This window comes from Procambarus clarkii, chromosome 13 (genome assembly GCF_040958095.1).
Source record: "Procambarus clarkii isolate CNS0578487 chromosome 13, FALCON_Pclarkii_2.0, whole genome shotgun sequence".
NCBI classification, from domain to species: domain Eukaryota; kingdom Metazoa; phylum Arthropoda; class Malacostraca; order Decapoda; family Cambaridae; genus Procambarus; species Procambarus clarkii.
Genome location: NC_091162.1, coordinates 32945723 through 32972181, shown reverse-complemented (window position 1 = coordinate 32972181; position 26459 = coordinate 32945723). Strand labels below are relative to the sequence as shown.

General features: G+C 45.9%; 1 protein-coding gene across 1 annotated transcript in view; it reads right to left on the bottom strand.

Moving 5' to 3' along the window:
- Positions 1–26459, bottom strand: part of LOC138364286 (probable deoxyhypusine synthase) — a 59310-nt gene that overhangs the window by 15667 nt on the left and 17184 nt on the right. The window contains exon 3 of the mRNA XM_069323864.1: positions 21525–21634. Within this exon, the coding sequence (XP_069179965.1) occupies positions 21525–21634 (110 nt within the window). The remainder of the gene's footprint in view (positions 1–21524; positions 21635–26459) is intronic.

Here is a 26459-nt window from a genome sequence, read left to right as displayed (position 1 = left end):
TCCAACTCGTACGCAGAGGGGGGAAAAGAAAACCCCACTCCTTGTAACAATAAGCCCCGCTCAGAGGGAAGAAAAACCCAGGCGGAGTCCAGCGGGGCCCAAGGCCCCCAAGTCAGCCCCTCCCCAGCCTTGAGGTCCTTCACCACAAGACCCGAGGCCGAGTCCTCTCCCCAAGCCCCGACCCCACAAGACAAGGACGGAGCAGCCGGAAAAGCTGGAGGAAGGGTGTTGGATATTTCCAACATCGAATACAGCATTGTTGTATTCTCATTACTTATTACTAACCATATTAATATTGTAGTAAGTAAAATTAACAACTCGTAGAATTCTCCTGTACTAATAATTCATCTGTGCATTAGGCTAGAATTCTCACGTCATCTGACGCCAGTATTGCGTCAGATTTCTTTACAGTAAAACACATTATATACAATTTGTGTGAGAATTAAATACGATTCTCCATAATTAAAGCATTCTGTATGACAACTGATTGCAGACGAATTGTTCTCTATCTAAAGGCCGAATAGAGCTTTAGAATCAAAACGTTTACCTCGCGATAGTGGTAGCGTCATCAATGAATGCTATGGGGAGACATTAATTCCTCTCCCTTGTATCTTTACTATTCTTAAATAGTTAAATAATAATATTCCGTTCCTCTAAATAATAAACCCGTCCAGTCTTTAGAGTTTCAAGCGCGAATGCGAGAAATAATAATGTTTATGCCAATAATTTGTGTAATGAACGTCAACTCGGCGTGGGGGGAGGGACGCGACGCCATCCTCAGTCGGTGAGGGAGTCGGTACACGTACACGTGGGGAACCGAAGAGAGGCAGACCTGCGCTTACCGTACTCACAAAAGACGCCATTGTCCAGCAAATAGGACACATGTGTCTATCCACAGATGAAAGCCGCCACTGTGAGGCGTGAACGACCTTGCAGATAATATCTTCAAGTAGTGCTGGTGTTAAATAAGGGACCCCTAGACTTAGTTCCTGACGACACGTGATCAGCCAGCTTGAAACGCATCAATCCATAGGTTCACTGGAGCCTGAGATGCGTAATTACGGCAATCTTAATACTTACACAGTGCCCACAGTTAAGTACTTTTATTTGATGCATCATTTATAAGTGTATTAATGGCAGGGTGATTGCACGTCACGCGGCAAGACAACACCTAATAACAGGTGATTAGAATTCTATCTGTAGATATCAATAATCTTGAATATGTATTGAGTAGTTAAATCAATTGCTACTGGTAGTCATTTATCTTGCAGCTCGAGAGACGAATTCCTCATGCTGTTTTCTCCATGCTAACCGTGCCATTCGTCGGTGTACCAGACTTGGAGATTAACCCCTTAACTGCGTTGCCTCCAAATGTGACACCCCCGCAGTGCGCAGGAAATAAATTCTCTGGAAAAAATTCTTTTTTCTTTTTGAAGTGTCAAAAACCCTTCCCTCAGTATGGGTATGCAAAAAAAAAGTCGAAATTGTACTTACTTTGGCTGCTATGGGGTCCGGAAGTTGGGGCGTGACGTCATCATTCCCCGTGCGCCCGTGCCGTAAGCTCTCGGGGGCGCTCGGGGCGGGGCGCGCGAGTTGCCGCGAATATATTTTCGTTCATTTTTTGCGCACCTTTCCAAATACATTTTCATTGTTTTTATGTGCCAATCCAATGTATAATGAACACGTACACTATAATATCGCAGTACAACATCCGTACTGTCCGTAGACACTGTGTTACGTGCATGAAACCTGTGTACACATATGCAGCACATATTTACTATGTATCATGCTAATTTGTGTATATATACAATCTATTTACACACTATACACTGTCACACACTATATACATTCACCATCAACACATTCAGAACACCGCGTAGCAGCTGCTTCGTATGGGCCAATAGCAGCTGCCTCGTATGGGCCAATAGCAGCTGCCTCGTATGGGCCAATATCAGCTGCCTCGTATGGGCCAATAACAGCTGCTTCGTATGGGCCAATAGCAGCTGCCTCGTATGGGCCAATATCAGCTGCCTCGTATAGGCCAATAGCAGCTGCCCCGCATGGGCCAATAGCAGCTGCCCCGCATGGGCCAATAGCAGCTGCCCCGCATGGGCCAATAGCAGCTGCCCCGCATGGGCCAATAGCAGCTGCCTCGTATGGGCCATGAACACATTCAGAACAGCTTGAGTGAGAGCAGCCACACCCAGCCAGTCTCCCTCACTCCAACATCTTACTCGCCAACATTGCTCCTCCCACCATATTGCTATAGTTCTTATTACACATGTTCTATATACCTATCTACATGTTTTATTTACCAGAACTATGCAAGTAAGCCGGTATTGTGTCCAAACAGTACAGTGGCCACCATACACTGCATGAAAAATCACACAGCAGACGACGCTACGATTACGTCACCTCCCTCACCAAAATAGCTCCTCTCAACATTCACCTGTTGCTGTTCTTACACTATATACACACACTATATATACCCATGTACATATGTGTTGCCCATAGCGAACCACTAAGCTAGTATGGTGAGCAAAACAAGAGTGGCAGCCACACACACAATAGAGGCTACCTCAATTCTCGCCCTCCCTCCCTCATCAAAATTCCTCCTTCCACAATACTACGCACAACGCTAATTATAACCACATTCCTGCTATTATCACAATCCTGGTCACTAATTCCTGTAAATGAATAATTGACCACACGTTTATTTTGAAAAAGAACCTAAGAAATCATTTGAAGATTCCTAGATGAACGAAATAATGCTCTGGTGCTGTGGCTAGCGCTGTGAACATCGTGAACAGCATTGAATCACTGATATTTGAACATTGTACCCAGTCATTATCACACTCAGGCTCTAATATAACACTATCATAGCTAAATAATACAAGTTATATATATATTTTGACATTATTAGGCGATGCTGTGGTCACATGCTGAACAGCAGTGCTGTGCGCTCATGCTGCGAGCGCCAGCCTTGGTTGCTCACACACTACTGAGGCTCCCACACCCGGGAATGTGGACCACGATTTTTTTTAAAGATGGCGTCTGTTTACAAGAGCCCTGAGGAAGCTGATGTGAACCCCATGTAGCCGCGGGAGTTTTGAATGGAACGTGAAAAATACAAATACCCGGAGGCGCGTTGCGCAAACCAGACGTGAGCCTGCAGGCGCGTTGCGCAGTTTAAGGGTTAAGAGGACTGCCAGGGTTATCTAAAGGAATCTATTACCAGCTAAGGCTTATTTCCTTTTATTCTTAACTTTGCAATTTGATACATTCAGAATGTACAACATAATGTGTGATTTACTGTAACTCATTATTATGCTCATATTCATGTTCTTCTTTGTATGAATAATATTATATTCAATATTAATTATAGGATTAGATTATTATTAATAGAATTAGTGAACGAACCACACTGATTCCTGGACGTACTGACCTCCAGTAATAACCCCCCAATGTAGGTGTTTGAGGTTTGGTTTTAATAATACAGCCCATTAATTATTCTTATGAGCATACTTTCTAGTCATATCCATAGTCACTGGTTTTCTCTAGAATTCTATCTAATGATCTGAAATTCTCAGTTTCCCTCTTTACTTTAAAAGCGGGTGGTCCTTCGTAATTTAATTTACTACTTTAATTATTAATTAATCAGAATCAAACCCAAATATCCCACATTATGGTCCATCGAACCGGATAGGCATTAAATTTATAATTAAAATATTAACCATTAATAACTAATCCTTGTGTGATAGAAGCTAGACTAACTATTTAATTAATTGTGTCAACTAACAGTGTAACACACCAGTTAGCCTAGATCACACTAACAGCTACCTTATACATAGCTTTAGTGGGTCATAACCAATTACCCACAACATTTAGACCTACACTTCATACTGAAGTAGAATCCTTAGGTCACCAAGAGCAACAGCTCATAACCTTATATTAATCACTAACACCAATTAAGTGTTAACCATTTAGGCTATACCAATGCTTCAATATATGGCTGTCAGCAGACTGTCCATTATAGCCTGAATCCATGTTAAAATTACTGATTCACTCAAGTCAGTGGATCATTAACATTTAGGGATCCAGTATACTAATATAAATTACTGATCTCATACTAGTTAATCATTACTAACCCTGATAATATTTTATTCCACAATTAGGAGTACATTTAGGAGTTAGATAATATTTACGGCAGTAGAATACTTGCCAAACACAATTAATTCCTTTGTGTTCATTTAATTTCTTATACACATAATTACACAAGTGTATATTATATAAAATACAAAAAACCCAAAAACACAGCACAATTATTTGCACATTACTGCACCATAATATAATCTTATGCCAACCTTATTAGGTAGCAATTTAGGCTGTGACTGTGTTGAATTTGGCACAAGCATAGACTAAATATAGTTGTAGTTTCTCAAGTAGAAATTCTCACGACTAGGCTTGAGCTAGTTAGTGACACACATATTATTCTTTTGTGCTGACCCTATCAAGGGTGGGATTAACCATTTATTGTGTAATTATTTTATTGCATATTTCTATGTATGTCTTTGAGTGTTACTGTAAGTCCACTACCCATCCGAGGCTGATTTAGAAGAGCTAAGCTGAGGAACACCTGTAGTGAGACCAAGGTACCACTCAAATCTTAGTTGCTTATTATTAGGTAGGTAGCTAACCTCTAAATGAGGTAAATTACAACCAGCCTCAAGAAATATTAGGCTGTCAATACTTATACCTGCTCTGCATCAAGGAGCAGACAACATAGCTATACCACTAGCTACATAAGCCCTATCAGGCTCAATTTACCGCAAGAATGAATCCTTTAGAAAGGAACGCAAGATTCTTGAGAGCTCTTCAAGGTCCTTTAGGAAAACTGCTTATGAAATGTCATTTCTGTGTCGAAACTGACCCAGGTGACGTCTACAGACTAGCAAGTTCCATAAGGATCGCCAGCCAAAAATATGACTATATCAAGACTGTAATCGAGACCCACAGGAATTTACTCCAGGCCGATCATACTGTCTCAGACCACTTAAGTCTAACAGAATCTGATCTCGATAACTATGAACATTCTGTTCAAACCAGTTTAGACCGATATAAGGAGGTGCTTGCAAAGCAAGATATTCCCGAGTGGGTGGATCAGATCATTAATAGACCTGTATCCAAGTTAACACTCAGCTCAGATGAAATACTTGAGCTAAATCAAGACGAGGAGAATCCTCTAATCAATGCTGATCACTATACAGGATCAACAACTGAAGATCAACCTTCATTTTCTAACCTCTCATCTAATACAGCTTCATGTGATGATTTGTTTACAGAGTCTGATCAAACTTCAGACCACTCTTCTCAATGTTCCTTGGATTCTATAAGTGCAATACATAATGCTACTGAATTAACTAGCTTATCACCAGAACCCAGAGAAACAAGTGAAGCTGCAATGATCAGTGAATCTGAACCAGAAAATGATAAAGCTAATGCTGCAGCAGCAGCCGAAGCTGTAATCAAAGCTGAGGCTAAGCAAGAAGCCTTAAGCGACACAAGTAATGGTCACAATTGCTCACAACAGCCTTCCAAAGTAAGTGCTAACAATGAGAAGACTATTATCAACCTTGTGCACCAATTATTAAATTTATCTTCACCAGAACAATCAGTTGACTCTTTACAAGCCTTTAGTTTTCAGCTTGAGTCACTGATAAATTCTTTCAGTAAAGAGGTGGATCACCCAACTACTGAGTGGATGACTAAAATTATCATCCAGAGAAAATTGTCTGGTGACACACTTAATAAACTATATGTATGCCAGAATGGTAATACCCTGTCAATGCAGGATATATTTACAGGTTTGCGTAATATGAGCAATCATACAGCAGACCAGGCAATTAATGCTAAATCTGAATGCACCAAAACTGTACCTACCTCAGTTTCCTTGCCTGAAACTCCTAAAGTGACACTGTCACTAGGTAACAAAGGTGCTAATACTCAATGTAACAACAATCAGTCAAATACTGATTCATCAGTGAGACCTAAGAGTCCCACAGGTGCTTCTAAGAGACCTAATAGTCCAAAGAGCACTCCCAAGAGCCTGTTAATGGTTCCCCAGAGTACACCAAGTACTCACAAGAGAATAAATAACAAGCAAATGCAAGCATCAAAACCATCACCACCTGCAAATACTGTTTTACCTAAACGATCTGTAGGATGGGGAATGTGCTTGTTTTGCAATCAAAAACATTCTCTGTACAAATGTACTAATTATCCTAATAGAGACACAAGAGTCAGACGACTCAAACAGTTACACAAATGTACTAGGTGTCTCAAACCACATAATGTTAACAGCTGTGACACCCCACTGAACACCTGCAATAGGTGTAGAAGGGGCAAACATCATGCTGCACTGTGCAAATTAGTTAGGACTAATTATGTCAATCCTAGAATAGGACGTAGAGAATCTACACCAGTACAGTGCTGCAAGGTGCGAGATGTGTACAGCGTAACTTCACAAGCATCTCAAGTGGATGCTGCTTTGCCTACTGCCCAACTTCAAGTAAAGAACAGAGGAACCAAGATCACCATACGTGGACTATTTGATCAAGGTTCCCAGAGAACTTTTATTACTCAAAGAGCAGCAGAGGCACTTAATTTACAACCAATAGGACAGGTAAAATTAAACTTGTCAGGGTTCATGATAAATCGAGGAACCCATGAATACTCAGTAGTTCAACCGCTTGTACGACTAGGTAGTCATGCCAAGGCTGTCCAAGCCATTGTTGTAGATCAAATACCTTTAGACTTACATATTAAGGGTCTGGGGTACACAGCCCACTTCCTACAGGAACGTGAAATTAATTTGGCTGACAACAAATTAATGTCTGACCGCCTTAACAATGTAGATGTACTAGTGGGAGCCGACTACTATTACCAGTTCATAACTGGACATGTTAAACGATTGGGAATGAATATGCTCCAATCTGCAGGAGGCTACTTACTTACTGGTAAAGTTCTGAATGTGAACAAGCCTAAACCTGCCAATAATAAATTAGTCAGCCGTAAATCAATTCTCCAACAACAAGCTAAAGGGAGAAACACAGCTGAATAATAAACTCAGATTGTATGTAGTGCAATTGATACTCGCTGAGATGTGTCATAGCTCTCAGTGAAAACCAATGGTCCGTACTCAAACAAGTACAAGTCACAGCGACCAACCCATTGAATTCACTGCAGACCTGGAATTATTCTCGACAAGTAGTAATTGACCACACTCAGTCTTCCTAGTTAAATTGTAATGTTAGGCTAGAGAAACTAGTACTCCCTAGGAATTAATCATGTTAGGCTAGAGAATCTAGCACTCAATGCCACTGGCATTTCCTGAATTTAATTATAAATTCACTAGGACCACTGGTCCACTATACTTGCGCTTAAAGGTTTGCCAAGAAAACCTTCTTAATACCATGTTTTCTGCACTAAGAATTAGTGATAAATACTTGCATTAATTGTTTGAGTTGTTTTTCTTTCGTTTCTGCTTATTTAGTGTAGAAGCGCAACACGAACAAACTTGCAAACTTACTAATATGTAAGTGAATTTCCAGAGAACTAATATGTTTAATGCCTTACCGTTAAACATTAGCATTGTTAATTAACATGCTTCATGAGCTTAACATAGCTCACCTTAGAATTAACGTAATAATATGAGTGCTCGTTCACCATGCGCACGAGCTTAATATTGCTCGCCATGATAATTGAATGACAAAACTCCACCTCGTTAATTCGAGTTCACTGAACTCACCCTGTTAACACTGTTGACGAGTTCCCTGTAACTCACCCTGTCAGCACTGCTAACGAGCTCAATGTAGCTCACCCTGTCAACACTGTTGACGAGTTCCCTGCAACTCACCCTGTTAGCACTAGCTAACGAGCTCACTGTAGCTCACCCTGTCAACACTGTTGACGAGTTCACTGTAACTCACCCTGTTAGCACCAGCTAACGAGCTCGCTGTAGTTCACCCTGTCAACACTGTTGACGAGTTCACTGTAACTCACCCTGTCAGCACTGCTGACGAGCTCAATGTAGCTCACCCTGTTAGCACTGCTAACGAGCTCCATGTAGCTCACCCTGTCAGCACTGCTGACGAGCTCAATGCAGCTCACCCTGTCAACACTGTTGACGAGTTCACTGTAACTCACCCTGTTAGCACTGCTAACGAGCTCAATGCAGCTCACCCTGTCAACACTGTTGACGAGTTCCATGCAACTCGCCCTGTTAGCACTAGCTAACGAGCTCACTGTAGCTCACCCTGTCAACACTGTTGACGAGTTCCCTGTAACTCACCCTGTCAGCACTGCTAACGAGCTCAATGTAGCTCACCCTGTCAACACTGTTGACGAGTTCCCTGCAACTCACCCTGTTAGCACTAGCTAACGAGCTCACTGTAGTTCACCCTGTCAACACTGTTGACGAGTTCACTGTAACTCACCCTGTCAGCACTGCTGATGAGCTCAATGTAGCTCACCCTGTTAGCACTGCTAACGAGCTCAATGTAGCTCACCCTGTCCACACTGTTGACGAGTTCACTGCAACTCACCCTGTTAGCACTGCTAACGAGCTCAATGTAGCTCACCCTGTCAGCACTGCTGACGAGCTCAATGTAGCTCACCATGTTCACGAGTTTAATATAACTCGACCTGTTAATGAGCTGAATACTGCTCACCATGTTAATTTGAGTACATTTTTGCTCACAATTAGCTTAGTCCCTTACTTAGGTAGGTTAGAAATTCAAACCATTTATTTAGGTAGGTTTAGGGACTTTAGTAGTGTCAACTGAGTACTAGCCTAATCTGTACTCGCCATTAATTACAGTTGACTATACTTATAGAGACTGATTTAATAAATCCAAATTCATGTAAAGGTGATTTCGTATTAACAAGTTTACAGTGTCAAGCCTATGAGCTGCCATTTAATTAGCTCATAAGTCAGAATGACTACGCTACTAATCTCACTGTCGACTCAGAATTTTCCTTGATTTAATGAATAAACTTTCAGTTCTCTACTTTTCTATTATTTAGCTAGTTAGCAAATTAGTTGTACCATCAGTCAGTATGACTACTACACGGCAGTGCACATTAAATTTAATTTCCTCATTTGAATTTGAGGTGATCGTGATGCTGCATGATGTTATTGTCTAGTAACTCAATAGTTACAAGTCACAGCGACCCTAGACAGTGACCTTACTGAAGTGTCATAGTCTCCTTGATCTTAAATGACTAATAATACTTTACTGTATAATCATACAATAGTGTTATCAGTTCTTAGGAACTTATTCTGAGTTTGCCTACGATTCTGCAGCTACGTAATACACCATTACATGTCACTGCGACCCTAGTTGTTGAGTTTATTGTGAGCTTTAGAGCGTTCCTGATTACCGATAACTTAATCATTTAATGTTTCAATTTCATGCATGTTTCCACTAAGGGAAACTGCAAGCCTATTACAACTCTGAAGAAGAAGAATTTCTTTCACATCCCACTGAGATAACTTTGATGATGCTTCGATGTGATATCACGTAACGAAACCTTACACGTCACTATGACCCAAGATATCGCATCACCGTAGAGTCTGTTAGTTTAAATTGGGAGAGTTAAATTTATAAATATTGTGTAGGCTACAAACAACATGTTTCATTTGACATGTAAATAGCAAGACTCAAGTTCTTGTAAGTCCTTGATAAATCCGGGACGTTCGTTATGTGTGTACTAACATACTAACATACTAACATACTAATGTATTAACACTTTCGCGCTATCTGGACGCGCCAGCGCGTCCCGTTTCGTCTAACGCTAACGCATAGTGGACATAAAGTTGAGTCCTCTTTTAAAATATTTGTATAAAATTCAATTTTTATCCGATTTACTTTGGGTTTGTTTCAAACTGCGCGCTATGAGGCTCTCTTTCTTACCACTAGGCTGCATGGTACAATAAGTTCATGAAAGGTGTGGATAACTTCGATCAAATGGTATTTTGTCCCAAACGGGTTGCAGGTGGGTGACTTTAGCCGTTTATACTGGTAATGCTTCCCCCATATCATGTATTATATGCATATGTCTGTTTAGGGAATTTTATTCCGATCAATATACAACCAAAAATAACTGTGTGCAACAAGTATAAACTTGACAAACATAACAAAAGTAAAAACATTTCGTGTGTGTTTGACGCTCACTGATATGTTCCAGCGTTGTTTTATATTTGGCGCTATTCTAACTTACGATTTGTTGATATTTTTTACCTATGGGCACATAGAACATTCTATTGCGAACACATTGACACAAAAATGAATGACGTACATAGAAAATTAATGTCATGAGAGTGAAATAAGTATAAACTTTCAAAGCGCCGTGCGTCGTCCCGTCACCGATACCGGGTAACAATTTCACCACTTCCCACACTCTTGCGGGCGGGCCGCATCATTATTCTACGCTTATATTCATATCACCGTGTTGGGAATTTCATTGCGAGTCCATTGATACCAAAATTAACGCTGTAGAATAAGTGTGGAGGTGATTACAATCCCAAGAGTAAAAACATTTTGTTGCTGATGGGCGCTCACGGCGAGTCATCTTCGTAGTTATTTATTTGGTGCTGGTATCCCTATACGTTTCGTGACTTTTTTTACTGATGTTCTTCTAGAGAATTTTATTGCGAACACGTTGGTACCAAAATGAAATACGTAGCATGAGAACTAAGGTCAGAAGAGTAAAAAGAGTATACACATTTTTGTTTTTACGCTTAAGCGATAAAAACGCCGCGCGCACATTCGGTTGGCTGAGTGACCTTCGCGGAAAGTGCGAAAGTGTTAATCTTAATATCACTTCGGGATAGGTCAGTACAACACAGTACACTGCGACCCTGGGAACCCCCGCCCCGGAGTTATGTTGGATATTTCCAACATCGAATACAGCATTGTTGTATTCTCATTACTTATTACTAACCATATTAATATTGTAGTAAGTAAAATTAACAACTCGTAGAATTCTCCTGTACTAATAATTCATCTGTGCATTAGGCTAGAATTCTCACGTCATCTGACGCCAGTATTGCGTCAGATTTCTTTACAGTAAAACACATTATATACAATTTGTGTGAGAATTAAATACGATTCTCCATAATTAAAGCATTCTGTATGACAACTGATTGCAGACGAATTGTTCTCTAACTAAAGGCCGAATAGAGCTTTAGAATCAAAACGTTTACCTCGCGATAGAGGTAGCGTCATCAATGAATGCTATGGGGAGACATTAATTCCTCTCCCTTGTATCTTTACTATTCTTAAATAGTTAAATAATAATATTCCGTTCCTCTAAATAATAAACCCGTCCAGTCTTTAGAGTTTCAAGCGCGAATGCGAGAAATAATAATGTTCATGCCAATAATTTGTGTAATGAACGTCGACTCGGCGTGGGGGGAGGGACGCGACGCCATCCTCAGTCGGTGAGGGAGTCGGTACACGTACACGTGGGGAACCGAAGAGAGGCAGACCTGCGCTTACCGTACTCACAAAAGACGCCATTGTCCAGCAAATAGGACACGTGTGTCTATCCACAGATGAAAGCCGCTACTGTGAGGCGTGAACGACCTTGCAGATAATATCTTCAACTAGTGCTGGTGTTAAATAAGGGACCCCTAGACTTAGTTCCTGACGACACGTGATCAGCCAGCTTGAAACGCATCAATCCATAGGTTCACTGGAGCCTGAGATGCGTAATTACGGCAATCTTAATACTTACACAGTGCCCACAGTTAAGTACTTTTATTTGATGCATCATTTATAAGTGTATTAATGGCAGGGTGATTGCACGTCACGCGGCAAGACAACACCTAATAACAGGTGATTAGAATTCTATCTGTAGATATCAATAATCTTGAATATGTATTGAGTAGTTAAATCAATTGCTACTGGTAGTCATTTATCTTGCAGCTCGAGAGACGAATTCCTCATGCTGTTTTCTCCATGCTAACCGTGTCATTCGTCGGTGTACCAGACTTGGAGATTAAGAGGACTGCCAGGGTTATCTAAAGGAATCTATTACCAGCTAAGGCTTATTTCCTTTTATTCTTAACTTTGCAATTTGATACTGTGACGGTAACGCGTTGGTGTTCGGCTGTTTAAGGCTAGGGGTATGGCCTCGTCACATAGTTATAAAAAAAATAGAAAAACTGGAACTTCGTCTGTGGTAAGGTAAGGAGAAGACACACAAAACACAAGTAAACTTTAACAATGAAATTTTAATTACGTTAAATAAATCAAAACATGAAAGTAATGCACAAACAAATATGTATAATAAAATCAATGAATCAAAATAATAAGAATACTTAAATAACACAATGAAAAGTTACGTTAAGGCAAAATAACAAGAAGTGCAACACAAAAGTTAAGTGGGAGGTGCTGGAATATTGGCTTAAAGCCACCACTCTTCTCAGTACACGCTAGAGTCTAGCTGGGAGGAGTGCTGGCTACGAAAGCACTGAACATTCTGAGGACTGATGTTGGGGCGACCCCAGACATCAGGTAGTATTGGGGGCGAGTGCAGGTGCAGCCAGACCGGCGACCAATCAGCGGAGCCGTAGCGATCAACGGGTAGTTTGGTGGTTGGAGTTCGAACAGGTGGCTGGCTGCATACGTTTCTGCTCACCCTGGCAAGCCTTGCTGGTGTTGTTGTCGTTGTTGGACATTTCTTCCATAGTCTTTTTATATAATTGTGAAGACGTAATTATGGAGGGAAGAGCAGGCTCAATCTCTTGAAGGAGATTATCGTCACAACTCTCCCCCGAAGCCTGCGGTTCTGGAAGAAGTACGTCGTTATGTGGTGGAGTAATGGATGGAGTTGCTTCTACTTCATAAACTCTGGAGAGGGCATCGGCTATGGTGTTGTCAGAACCCTTGATATAGCGGATCTCCAGGTTGAAGTCTTGTAAATACAGAGCCCATCGTAGAAGACGCTGGTTGGTGAATTGGGCTTGATGTAGGAAGCGGAGAGGGTTGTGGTCTGAGAAGATGGTGGTAGACCTGGCGCCTTGTAGGTACGGAGCGAAGTGTTGGAGGTTCAGGACGATGGATAGTAGCTCCTTTTCAATAGTGCTGTAGTTCCTCTGGTGTGGTTTCAGTTTGTAGCTGTAGTAGCTGACAGGTAGAACCTCCTCGCCTCGTTGTTGCATCAGGACACCACCAACGCCGGTACCACTGGCGTCGACATGAAGGACGAAAGGCTTGGTGATATCTGGAGAGGCGAGAATGGGGTTAGAACAGAGGAGGAATTTGAGTTGTTCAAAAGCAACGGTTTGCTGCATGGTCCAATTATACCGTTGCTTGGGACTGGTTAATAGAATTAGAGGTGTGGCGACTGTACTGAAATTCCTCACAAACCTACGGTAGTAAGAGGCAAGACCAAGGAAGCGCAGGAGCTGCTTCCTGGTGGTAGGCTGTGGATACTGTAGGATGGCTTGAGTGTGTGAGTCTAACGGAGCTATGCTGCCACTCCCAATAACATGACCCAGATAACGCACTTTACCTTTCGCGAAAGTGGACTTGCCCAGGTTGATGGTGAGGCCGGCTGTCAGGAGCTTGGAGAACAGACGTCGCAGCTGGAGCAGATGTTCACTCCAGGAGTTGGAGGCTACGACGATATCGTCCAGGTAGGCGTATGTGTTATCCAAGCCCTGGATGACACGGTTGACAGCTCTTTGAAAGGTGGCCGGGGCATTACATAGTCCGAAAGGAAGGCGTTCATATCTGAAAAGTCCAAAAGGAGTGATGAAGGCAGATATCTCTTTAGCGCGCTCCGTTAGACACACTTGATAGTACCCCTTAAGCAAGTCCACTTGGGACAAGTACTGGGCACTACCAATGGCATCAAGGATGTCATCTATCCTTGGCAAGGGGTAAGCATCCTTGACAGTGACAGAGTTCAGTTTACGATAGTCGGTGCACAACCGCACCTTACCTTGGGGTTTGGGCACCAAGATACAGGGTGAGGCCCAGGGGGACTCACAAGGTGTAGCCAGTCCATGATCCAAGAGGTATTGCACCTCAGCACGCATGACTTCCTTCTTGCTCGGGCTGATTCGGTAGAAGGGTTGACGAATCGGCCGGGTGTCGGGGAGCAGTTGGATGTCGTGCTGGGTAACATTACACTCTTGGGGATCATCTCTGAACAACTCTTGATGTTCTCTGAAGATCTTGACGAGAGGTGCACTATGATTATCCTGAAAGTATTTGGGAAGATCATTAAGGATTTCGGAATTAGAAAGCGCTGACTCCTTGTCAGTGCTTTCGGGAGGAGAAGCTGGGAAGGTCTCACTGTGGATGTAGGGTTCTGTGAATGTGGAATAATTAGTCAAGACAGTGGGAGGAGTACCATTATATTGCTTCAGGAGGTTGACGTGGCACAGCTGGGTCTTCCGCCGCCTATCTGGAGTCTCTATCACATAATTATTATTATTCCTGCACTCTTTGACGCAGTAGGGTCCTGAAAATCTGTCTTGTAAAGGTGAACCTGGGATAGGGAAATAAGCAAGGACGAAGTCTCCCGGCTTGAATTTTCTTACTTTGCTGGTCTGGTCGTAATGAGTCTTCATTCTCACCTGGGCTTTCAATAGATTATCATGAGCAAAGCGGTGGACTCTCTCTAGAATGTGTTGAAGGTTTTGAAGAAACTGGGGCACATTCTGATGCTCACTGAAGGTGGCATCTCTGAGAGAGTCTTTGAAAGCCTTAAGGGGAGTACGGCACTTACGGCCGTAGAGCATCTCATAAGGAGATACTCCTAGGGACTCATTGGGGAGACTTCTGAAAATACACATTATTAGGTCAATCTGCTTATCCCAATCCTTTGAGGTTTCACTGCAAAACTTTTTCAAGAGTGCTTTGATGGTCTGATGACTACGTTCAAGAGAACCCTGTGAAGCAGGATGATAGGGGCTGGACAATACCTGTTTGATGTTGAACTCCTCCAGTGTCCTTTTGAAGAGATCACTGGTGAAGTTGGTGCCACAGTCACTTTGAATCTCCCTGGGAAATCCGTATTGAGTGAAGATCTTCAGTAGATGTTTGATAACCGTAGCAGCCGTGATGTTCTTCACTGGAACTGCTATGGGAAATCTGGTGGTAGGACACAGGATGGTTAGGAGGTAGGCGTTACCTGAACTGGTCCGAGGTAAAGGACCAACACAGTCTATTATGAGTCTGTGGAAAGGTTCCGCAGGCACCTGTATGGGAATCAGTGGTGCTCTGGGAATGGAGACGTTCGGTTTGCCTGCCATCTGACATGTATGACACTGTTTTACGTACTGTTTGACGTTGTTTACCATACCTGGCCAGTAGTAGTCTTGACGAATCCCATGGTAAGTCTTGTTGAAGCCGTAGTGGGAGAATGCTCCGTGGGCCAGGTGTAGAATAGTGGGCCGCAGGCTGGTGGGAATCACAAGTTGTTCGATGTTGGCCCAATCGTCCTCCTCCTTCAGTTTACTGGGTCTATATCTGCGGTAGAGCAAGTCGTTCTCTAGGAAGAACCCAGGAATACTGTCGGGTTGAGTCTCAGCCTGGAAAAACAATGGTGTTAAAGTAAGATCTTCCCTCTGCAACTTACGGAACTCCAACTTGGTCAGATGCGGGGGTAGTTTCTGAGGGTCTTGAGGGACAGCGGTAGCAGTAGAGTCAGCTGGCTGTGGACGTGCGGCTTGTGCACGGGTGGTCACGAGAACCGGAGGAGAAACTTCATCACTCTCTTGAACCTCTGCTGGAACATACTCAAGAATAGGGTTTCTGGGCACAGAGTTACACACCTGGGGTTTGTCCATGACGATCAGGTTGGTCGGTTGCAGGTCTTCTGCCAAGTCGTTGCCTAGGAGAAGTTGCACTCCAGGCATGGGAAAAGGCTTTTCCCTGACGGCGACTTGGACTTCCCCGTTCACGTAGGGACAATCCAGGTGGACTCTGGCGAGAGGGTATGGAGTGGTAGCAGTGAGGTCAGTGATGAAGACTGTTTCCCCGGTGTAGACTATGTTGGGCACAGCCGACTTCAAGATGATCGATTGTAGAGCCGCTGTGTCCCTCAAGATCTTCAATTTGAAACGTCCCTCCGGATTTGAACCGTTGGCAGAGACAGTTCCAGTATACAGGTGGTTACTGAAAAGAGAAAGATCATTAACATCAACACCAACATTCATCACAGGCTTACCGGACTTAGGAGGAGTTGGTTTGGGTCGTTGTTGGTCAGTGGTTCCCTTGTATTGAGACTTACCACACTTGTCTATGGTATGTCCATAGAGTCTACAATACTTGCAGTACAGTTGTGAACCAGCTTGATCGGGGCTCACCTTCTCGTAACTGTACCACGACTTCTTACTGGAGGATGGTTCAGGTGTCAGCCGGTGGATGAGGCTGTAAGTGTCAGCCGACTTAGCACACTTCAGGTAGTCGGTTTCTTCTTTATCTGCTAAGTAGAGGCGGACAGGAGGCGGCACACGTCTCAAGAATTCTTCAACAAGCATCAGGTTGACGAGTTCTGTAAAAGTAGAGACATGTGCTGCTTCCAGCCATTTCATGAAATACCTCCGTTTCGTGTTGGCAAACTCGAGGAAGGTAGTGGTACTTGCCTTCAGGTGGTCACGGAATTTCCTTCTATAACTTTCTGTGGAAAGTAGGTAGGCGTCTAACACTGCTTGTTTCAGAGTGTAGTAGTCATTCTCAGACGCCAAAGTACTGAGTGTGACTGCAGCTCTACCTGTAAGATGGACTCTGAGAAGTGTGGCCCATTGGTCGACAGGCCACCTGAGTTGATTAGCAAGGGTTTCAAAGGTGGTAAAGAACACATCAACTTCTGCTTCTACAAAGGATGGCATTAACTTACTTGCATGTGATATATTAAAACTGACGGGAAGATTGGCAGTAGCTTGCTGGCGTTGAGTGAAGTGTGAAGTTTCCAAGGCGATTTCACGTTGACGACACTCTAGAGCCAGAGTTGCTTGTTGCTTGTCATGTTCGCGTTGCATCTCCAACTCGCGTCGTTTGGTTTCAAGCTGTACTCGATCCCGCTCCTGGAGTGTTTCAAGCTGTACTCGTTCCCGCTCCTGGAGTAGTGCAACCTCACGTTCCTGGAGGGCGAGTCCACGTTCGTGTTCTTCTCTTCGTATGGCAGCTGCTTCTCTTTGCTGCTCACGTTCAATCTTGGCCAGCTCTAGTTTAAGTTTCAGCGTTGCCAAGTCAGGTTTATCTGCAATATAGTAAGTTTCATGAGTTTCAGAGTCTATCTTACCTTGCTCTAAATAGTAATCCAGCAACAGGTTGTGTAGGTCATTTTTGTTGGCTTGGTAGGGAACTTCTAGTTGATACTCATGTGCAAGAGTTTGTAGTTCAGTCCTCTTGGCACGACTTAAAGTCCCTATTTCACCTGCTGGATTTGCACGGAAAGTTTGGAGACGAAACATGGTGAAATTAGCAAATAAAGGTACACGAATGTTCAATAATGAAATGTCAGAAACAGGACAACGTGGCAACTGGTACCTATCCTGTGTGATCTTTAACAATTAACGTTAAGTGAAAGATATTAAATGATTAAATTAAATCAAGGGCGCAGGAAATCTTGTACCCGGTACTCATGTAAGAGAATAAGGGCAAGAAAATCCTACTAACAAATGAAACAAAGTTTCGAAAACAAATGAAACAGTTAAATGCTTCAAAAGTAAAATTGGTAGTCCAAGGATGTAGGCATACCTTGCCAAGTCTCTATAGGACATAAAGCAAGTTTTTCCCACTGAATTTAATATGATACTTACAGAATTAGCGAACTTTTGTGCTCTGAAAAAATAAGCTAATTCCCTACCGTTGTATGTATCATCATCTCTGACTGACGTGTAGGGGTGCGAGGTGTCAACTGGTGACGAGAACTGCTGCTGAGGTCCCAATTCAGCAACTAAAGTTCGAGCTAGAGGAACTATGGCCCTCTTTGTCCTCCTACAGTCAGATTGCAGAAGATTGGGTACTCTTGACCCGGGGCAGACCACAGTACCAGGGTACCAATATGATGATCTGTCAGAATGAGAAATATTCAAGGGACATAGATGGTAAATACGAGTAATAACAAGGAGGGAGAGATGACCAATTAAGAGTATGACTGCGGCCTACAGTCACCACGTAATCCAAAGTTGTCTCACCTTCACTATATGTTACTCTCGTAATGCACAATACACCGCACCTTATAAAAAATGAAATTGAATGAAAAATAGTAAAGCTACGTTAACAAAGTTAAATACGCTTACCATAAATTACCACTTGACACCAGTACCTGAGTGAAGCTCCTAGGACAGGCCCCCATATAACTTGTGACGGTAACGCGTTGGTGTTCGGCTGTTTAAGGCTAGGGGTATGGCCTCGTCACATAGTTATAAAAAAAATAGAAAAACTGGAACTTCGTCTGTGGTAAGGTAAGGAGAAGACACACAAAACACAAGTAAACTTTAACAATGAAATTTTAATTACGTTAAATAAATCAAAACATGAAAGTAATGCACAAACAAATATGTATAATAAAATCAATGAATCAAAATAATAAGAATACTTAAATAACACAATGAAAAGTTACGTTAAGGCAAAATAACAAGAAGTGCAACACAAAAGTTAAGTGGGAGGTGCTGGAATATTGGCTTAAAGCCACCACTCTTCTCAGTACACGCTAGAGTCTAGCTGGGAGGAGTGCTGGCTACGAAAGCACTGAACATTCTGAGGACTGATGTTGGGGCGACCCCAGACATCAGGTAGTATTGGGGGCGAGTGCAGGTGCAGCCAGACCGGCGACCAATCAGCGGAGCCGTAGCGATCAACGGGTAGTTTGGTGGTTGGAGTTCGAACAGGTGGCTGGCTGCATACGTTTCTGCTCACCCTGGCAAGCCTTGCTGGTGTTGTTGTCGTTGTTGGACATTTCTTCCATAGTCTTTTTATATAATTGTGAAGACGTAATTATGGAGGGAAGAGCAGGCTCAATCTCTTGAAGGAGATTATCGTCACAATACATTCAGAATGTACAACATAATGTGTGATTTACTGTAACTCATTATTATGCTCATATTCATGTTCTTCTTTGTATGAATAATATTATATTCAACATTAATTATAGGATTAGATTATTATTAATAGAATTAGTGAACGAACCATACTGATTCCTGGACGTACTGACCTCCAGTAATAACCCCCCAATGTAGGTGTTTGAGGTTTGGTTTTAATAATACAGCCCATTAATTATTCTTATGATCATACTTTCTAGTCATATCCATAGTCACTGGTTTTCTCTAGAATTCTATCTAATGATCTGAAATTCTCAGTTTCCCTCTTTACTTTAAAAGCGGGTGGTCCTTCGTAATTTAATTTACTACTTTAATTATTAATTAATCAGAATCAAACCCAAATATCCCACAAAGGGGGGCCCACTGGTCAGATTCAGAAGCTTCGGCCGGGAGACAAGACTCGAATGCCTCTGCAGCCCCCCCGGAAATGGCACCCCCCGAAACTGCCCGAGTCTCAAGATCAAGTAACCCCTGCTCCGACCCCGAAACCCTCAGACGCTTTGGGGCCGGAAGCAGGGGGGCAGGACCAGAACAAACAGAAGGGGAAGGACGAGGAGGTGCGGACTGAACCAGGATCGAAGCGACCCCCACCTCCAAGTCCGGGTCTCGAAAAGCAAAGCGGGGCAGCCCCGGGGCATCCGGGTGAGCAACCAACCGAGCGCGTTGCAACAGACAAAACCTAGACTGCAACGCACGCACCGCCTGTACCCGAATAGAATCATCAGAGGATTGGGTAAATTGAGTCACAAGCAAGCAGCAACACTCACAGGACTCAGGGTCGTAAGTATCACCGACCCAACAGGCAGCGTGGCAGAGGCAAAAACAATGAGGGTCACCACGAGACAAGGGGAATGAGCAACCCTCAAACTCGCACACAGCGAGTGGGGACTCCGGGGTCACATCCATCGGACCCACGCGCCCCCTAGAGGATTCCCAGGGTCCTGAGCGTTTACTTTAAGAGGACTCGCGCTCAGGTAGTCCCAGGCAGGGTGCTGCAAACCGGCGCCCAAAACTACCAAGCAAACTTCTATAGCTGAACCCCAGGGACGTGTACACTCACGGGGACCTAGCAGGGGGCGCCACCAAGGAGAACAGTGGAAGGGCAAAAACAATAAAATGACAGAACCCCCCACCAGGCAAAATCAAAAGAACAACAGAACCCCGCAGGAGGACAGCAAACCCCAAGGAACAGAGCTGGCTGCTATGTCGGGAATACAAGCTGTGCAGCACCCTGCGCCCCTACCAGTGCAAACTGCCTCTTACCTGCCGGTAACAAGGGAGAACAGAACACCCAAGAGCCCAACAGGCAGCCGAAAAACCGAAAGGTAAAACGGACCAGCAAAGGCAGACCCTGAGAAGCCTGTGGAAGGTGGCCCCAAGCCCCAAGGGCAGTACTTACAGGGCACCTAGGGAAGGCAGCCCTAGGTGCATGCAGCCCGAGTACTGAAGATAACTCCTGGCTCTCGCACCCACAAAACCAACACCACACGCAAAGCACAGTGCAGTAGCGACACCGGAGCCAGAGCACACGACCATCGCCTATAGCATCAGCCTCAAGAACTGAGGTGTGGATAGCCGGCATGGAGGGTCTGGGGCTTCCCCTTCCCTCTCCCGGGGAGGGGGGAGTTGTGCAGACAGTGGCGCGGCGGTGTGTGACGTCACACTAGTTTGCTTGTTTTCGGTTGGGGAGTTCTATCCACTAGTTCGGCTTTTGGTAGCAATTTTAACCAGAATAGGGGTTTGTTTTGAGGCGCTTACCTTTCTGGGTGCCTGTTCCGATCGATGGCAGACATAGAATGCTTCCAACCACACGGAGGCTTCTATAGGCCATTGCTCCCCTTGCTTCTCTGAGGGGGGTCCGGTTCGGGCCGTGGTCCCCGGTAGGCCTAAGAACTCCATACACATGACTGATGCCAAAGTCTGAGATTAGCATATCAGTCTGGGATAGCTCCGGGGAGCCGACGGGGCTACCCCCAGAAAATTAACAAGGTTGTTGGGGCTAGACGGATGGAACGAATTCCGCACTGGAACGAATCGGCTTTGCCCCATATAGTTCGTTCACTGTAATAGATCGGTAAACTCTGCTGCACATCCAGGTCATATTCAAACACAACTTGCTCTGCCGAACAGGGTGTTTGGTGGAGTTGTGAGCAAATACGTCCTACAAAGTGTGCATTATATTGCAATATATGCACAATTGTAAGATTTGCTAAAGTGAGGTTCATCAAATCAAGGTTGCATTACATAATAATTTCTAATACATGTACAGTATTATGTAGAGTAAAACACATTAACTTATTTCATAAAACAGCTTTCATTACATGCAGGTGGTGAATAATTTACAGCTAGTGATACATAAAGGCAACAGGTTGCAACATAAAACTTAAACACATACCATCTTTTTAATTTCTTCCACTGCACAACCAAAGCTTGTTGCCTGAAAACCAGAATATCTATATGTCTGGAAAAGTTCATGGTAGTTGACGCCACCATTGAAGTCATAGCCTGTGAAAAGAATGCTCTTTTAGGTTCTACAATCACTTTCAAGAGGTAAGTTCCTCAGATGCTCCCAAAGCTAGCTCCTTCATGATCCACACAGGACTCGCATTGCCCACCAGGCTCTAGGATTTCTTTCCCAATGTGAAGTGAATTTTGGCAAGGGTTTGTATGACACATATTAGGAAACAGGGATAGTGACGAGTATCTTCAGCCACCACCAAGAGCAGCGGCTCACAATAATACTAAGGAAACAAATCACACTTCAAATTATCACTGCAAATGAAAATAGAAATACCAAGACTGTTAATTATTGTTCTGCAATCTACTCTTAGTGGATCAAAGGCTATACTGCCTGCCACCAGGTGAAACCACTACCACATGAGGGGTCAGAGGACCTGGCTATCCTCACTTTTAGTCATGATGTCCACCTATCACATTGGTAGTGCTATAAAAAACCAGCGTTGAATGTAATGAAACGCCATTTTCTGGGTGAGACCCGGAGGCTCCCCGGAGCTTTACCGGCTGATATGCTAATGTCAGACTTTGGCATCAGTCATGTGTATGGAGTTCTAGGGCCTACCGGGGACCACGAGCCAGAACCTGGCCCCCTCAGAGAGGCAAGGGGAGCAATGGCCTATAGAAACCCCCGTGTGGTTTGAAGCATTCTATGTCTGCCATCGACCGGGTCAAGCATCCAGAAAGGTAAGCATTCCAAAACAAACCCCTATTCTGGTGAAAATTGCTACCTAAGCCGAACTAGTGGATAGAACTCTTCAACAGAAAACAAGGAAACTAGTATGACGTCATACGTCACCGCGCCGCTGTCTGCGCAGCTCCCCCCTCCCCGGGAGGGGGAAGGGGGAGCCCCAGACCTCCCACGCCAGCTATCCACCCATCAGTTCTGAGGCTGGATGTCAAAACACGCGAAAAACGCCGACCGGAGGGAGGGAGGGTTGCCGGGGAGCCTCCGGGTCTCACCCAGAAAATGGCGTTTCATTACATTCAACGCTGGTTTTCTGGGGGGAGCCCCGTCGGCTCCCCAGAGCTAACTACCCACAGAGGAAGGTCTTAAGGGACAAAACCGGGAGGCGGACACCACGCACCCCCCAAGGACGCGAGACAACCGGCAGCAAACGCCAACCCAAGGCGCCACAGCCCCGAAAATCCCGGGAACAACACTAGAACCACGAGCAGCAAGGCCCCTGCACGAACACCAAAAATCCATGCCCGAAAGACTGCAAGGCCACGTCGCCCAGACTGCAGCGAGAGCAGCGAAGCCACGAACGCCACAGGCATGAGGGAAGAACACAGGCAGCTGAGCCGCAAGAACACGGCTGACCACCCGGGACACTATCACCCGCGAACCGGGAAGAACAGAACCGGATCAACGCAAAACGCGCTCCGGACCCAAACGCCGTGGCAAGCAAACAACAGCGGAGGGCCGCCACTGAACACAAAAACGACACACCCCCGGCCCGACCAACGAAGCACCAACAAACCCTGGACCCCTCCAGAATGCAGCAGCCCCACCCCGCGCCAGAAAAGATGGAGACTGCTGCCATCAAACAACCAAAACGCTAAAACCGAAGGAGCAAGAAAACTCAGCGACCCGACCCCCAGAGGCAAAGGCCCAAAGGAAAGAGCCGACGAAAAAACACACCGGAACCGAAGGGGCACTACCAACCGAGGAGAAGACAGAGCACGCTGACCAGAGACCAGGATGGTGCAAGCGGCGCATGAACAGGCCGGAGGTGAAACGACGCACAAGACAGCTGACTAACGGTGCAGAAGCAACACCAAGACCGAAAGCAAGCTGAAGCGGCTCCGCCTGCGCCGCACGAAAAGAGGCGACAGTACATGGCAAGACGACGGCCCCCAACCCCCACTAGAAAACCAAGCCGAGAGTAAACCAAGCGAACAAGAGTAACCACCTAAGAAGGGACAGGAAAAGGAAGGACCGCCAAAATACCCCATACTGCCGCCAAGAGAAGCACGCAGGTGGGACACCTACCACGAAGCCACCCGACCACCAACCGGAGGAGAGACCACGAGGCAGAACATAAGCAGCCCCAACAAGGCCCCCCCCCCCCCGAGCCCAGGAAAAGGCCGAGCCGCGAGAAGATCTCGGGCGCGACCACCGAAACCCGGGCGGCACAAGGAGATGGAACGTCTGCCGAACAGAAAAACTCCCCAAAGCATGCAAGCCCGCCAGGAGTTCAGAAACGACGGGTCCGACGCGAGACATCGCAAGACCCCCCCCAAAAAAAAAAAAAACAACCGGCAGGGCAAGCTAGGAAAACCAGAGAAGGCGGAAGGGTCGCCGCCAGAACAGGACCCGAACCAAGGGGCACGAACAACTGCAATAGACCGAGACAAAGAAGCACATCTCAGGACACAGGCTGACCAACGCCTAAGAACACACGCAGAACATCCCTGCTGCAGAGGAGGCAGGAAGAAAGAGCAGAAGCACAAAAAACCCCAGGAGAACAACCAGGGGTGGACAATCAGGCAGGGACAAAAACCCCACGCAATCCCCAGGCACAAAACGGCAGCAAAGTGCCACTCCACAACCGGACACAGGAACAAGGACACGCCACCGTGAAACACGGTGCCAATGCACACGTGCAGCAGCCGCAACAGGCACCACTGCAACATGCAACATGTAAATAGCAACTCCCCTCTGCAAAGGCAGAGAACGGAGCAGGCCGACCCCAGACAGGGCCAACGGAGACACGACAAAACCCTGCAGGCCCAGAAACCTGCACCAGGCGACCGACGGCGGAGAAACCCCGCTCGATACCTGCTGGATGAGGTACTGGGAGCTCTTTTACACCTGAAGCCCGGCCCAAGGTCAGGCCTGACCGGCCAGAGGATGGCCCACCAGGCAGCTGCGAGGAGCAGTCCACCGGCCCACATACCCCCACAACCAGGACGGGCCGGAACTGCCATACGAAAACAGGCCAGTGCGCCCTGGAAGTCCACGGACGAACCAGCAAGAAGGCTTATGCTCGCAAGTAGGTCGTGTAACAAGCACAGACCACTGATGGTAATACAGTGTTCCCCAAAAGTGCCAACAGCACCACTGTACTCCACTGGTACTATCCCGCAAGTTCTACCAGATAGGCGGGACCCAAGAGCCAGAGCTCAAATCCTGCAAGCACAGCCAGGAGCCTTACCAGGTGAGTACAGAACCAACCCTACAACCCCCACACCTCACAACATTAAAAAGGGAGGGTCCCCTGAATGACTCCAGCATGGGTTGGACATGCACATGAGGGGGACAGGAAGGGGTGATAAAGGGACAGTCACTGGTGTGCGAACGGTCTCAGTCGTACAAAAATATACCTAAATAAAGACAGGTATAAACACCGCCGCATCCAGCGCCCGACCAAAAGACGCCAGACCGCAGAAACTCACCTGGCGAATGGTGGCACGAACTTGACACGACTCAACCGTGCCCAGAAGAACTTGGGAGCACCGCCAGGTGAAGACGCCAGAGCCGGACCCGCAGGAGAACGGAGAGGCGGAGGCGGTCCACACCCATGACACAGGGAAAACCGCGGTGTCCTGCCTACAACTGGGAACCAGGACACCCCCGGCGCGAAGGGCACATACCGCAGCCAGGGAGAAGAACGAGAGGCGAAGCACCGTAGCAAAAAAAAAAAAAAAAAAAAAAAAAAAAAAAAAAAAAAAAAAGGGGGCACAAAACCCCAGCACTGAAACACCGCCCAGACCAAAACAAACTCCACGGCGCATGCGCATAACACGCTGGCCGAACCGCACACCCTCCCTGCGGGAAGGCGCCAGCCAGGACTACTGCACGAGAAAAGGAGCCAAAAGAGGAAGCAGGAACAAGAAAACCGGCCAAAGAAGCAAAGAGCCCAATAGGAACCCAACCGGGCGACAAGTAGCCCAACCGGGCGACAAGTAGCCCAACCGGGCGACAAGTAGCCCAACAGGGCGACAAGCAGCCCAACAGGGCGACAAGTAGCCCAACAGGGCGACAAGTACGAGGAGCCGACAGACGTTCCAATAATGTGGGAAGTAGCGAAAAAACCTTCCCGTACCCTCGAGAACACAGAAGCCAACACTAGTCCCGAAGGCACACGAAGGCGCAGGCGCACCCGAGATCAGAAGTCACGCAGAACCCCATCGAACGGGGAAACATGACAAAAACACCGTCCCAAAAAGGGGGGGAGGAAACATCCACCCACAGGACGGAACCAACCGACTCAAAGGCCAAGGAACCGAGCCCGGGGAGGGGCCGACGTCCAACAGCACGTACGGCGAGTGGGGAGGAAAGACCCCACTCCGCGTAACCACAAGCCCCGCCTAGAGGGGGATAAAAACCCCCACGGGGTCTAACGGGGCCAAGGCCCCCCCCAAGTCAGCCCCTCCCCAGCCCCGGGAACCTACACGACAGGCCCCGGGGCCGAGCCGTTCCCCCAAAGCCCCGGCCGTACCAGAAAACCGGGGCAGCCGTGAAAACACTAAGGAAGGGAGCCCACTGGCAGACTCATACAACACGGCTGGAGGAACAGGCCCAAATGCCCCCGTCACTACCCCGGAAGGGGAATTCCCCGAGACTGCCCGAGTCTCAACACCACCAAAAACCCCGCCCCGAACCTACAGACGGTAAGGAACCGGATGCAGGCAGGAAGGGTGAACCAGGGGAAAGACAAGGGGGCGTGGATGGAACCGAAGCAACCAACACCCCCAAGTCCCAAAACGAACTACAACGGGGCAGCCCCGGGGCTCCTGGGGAGGAAACCACGAGAACGTTGCCACCACCAAGGCTCAAGTGCAACGCCCCTGCCGCCCACACCCGCTT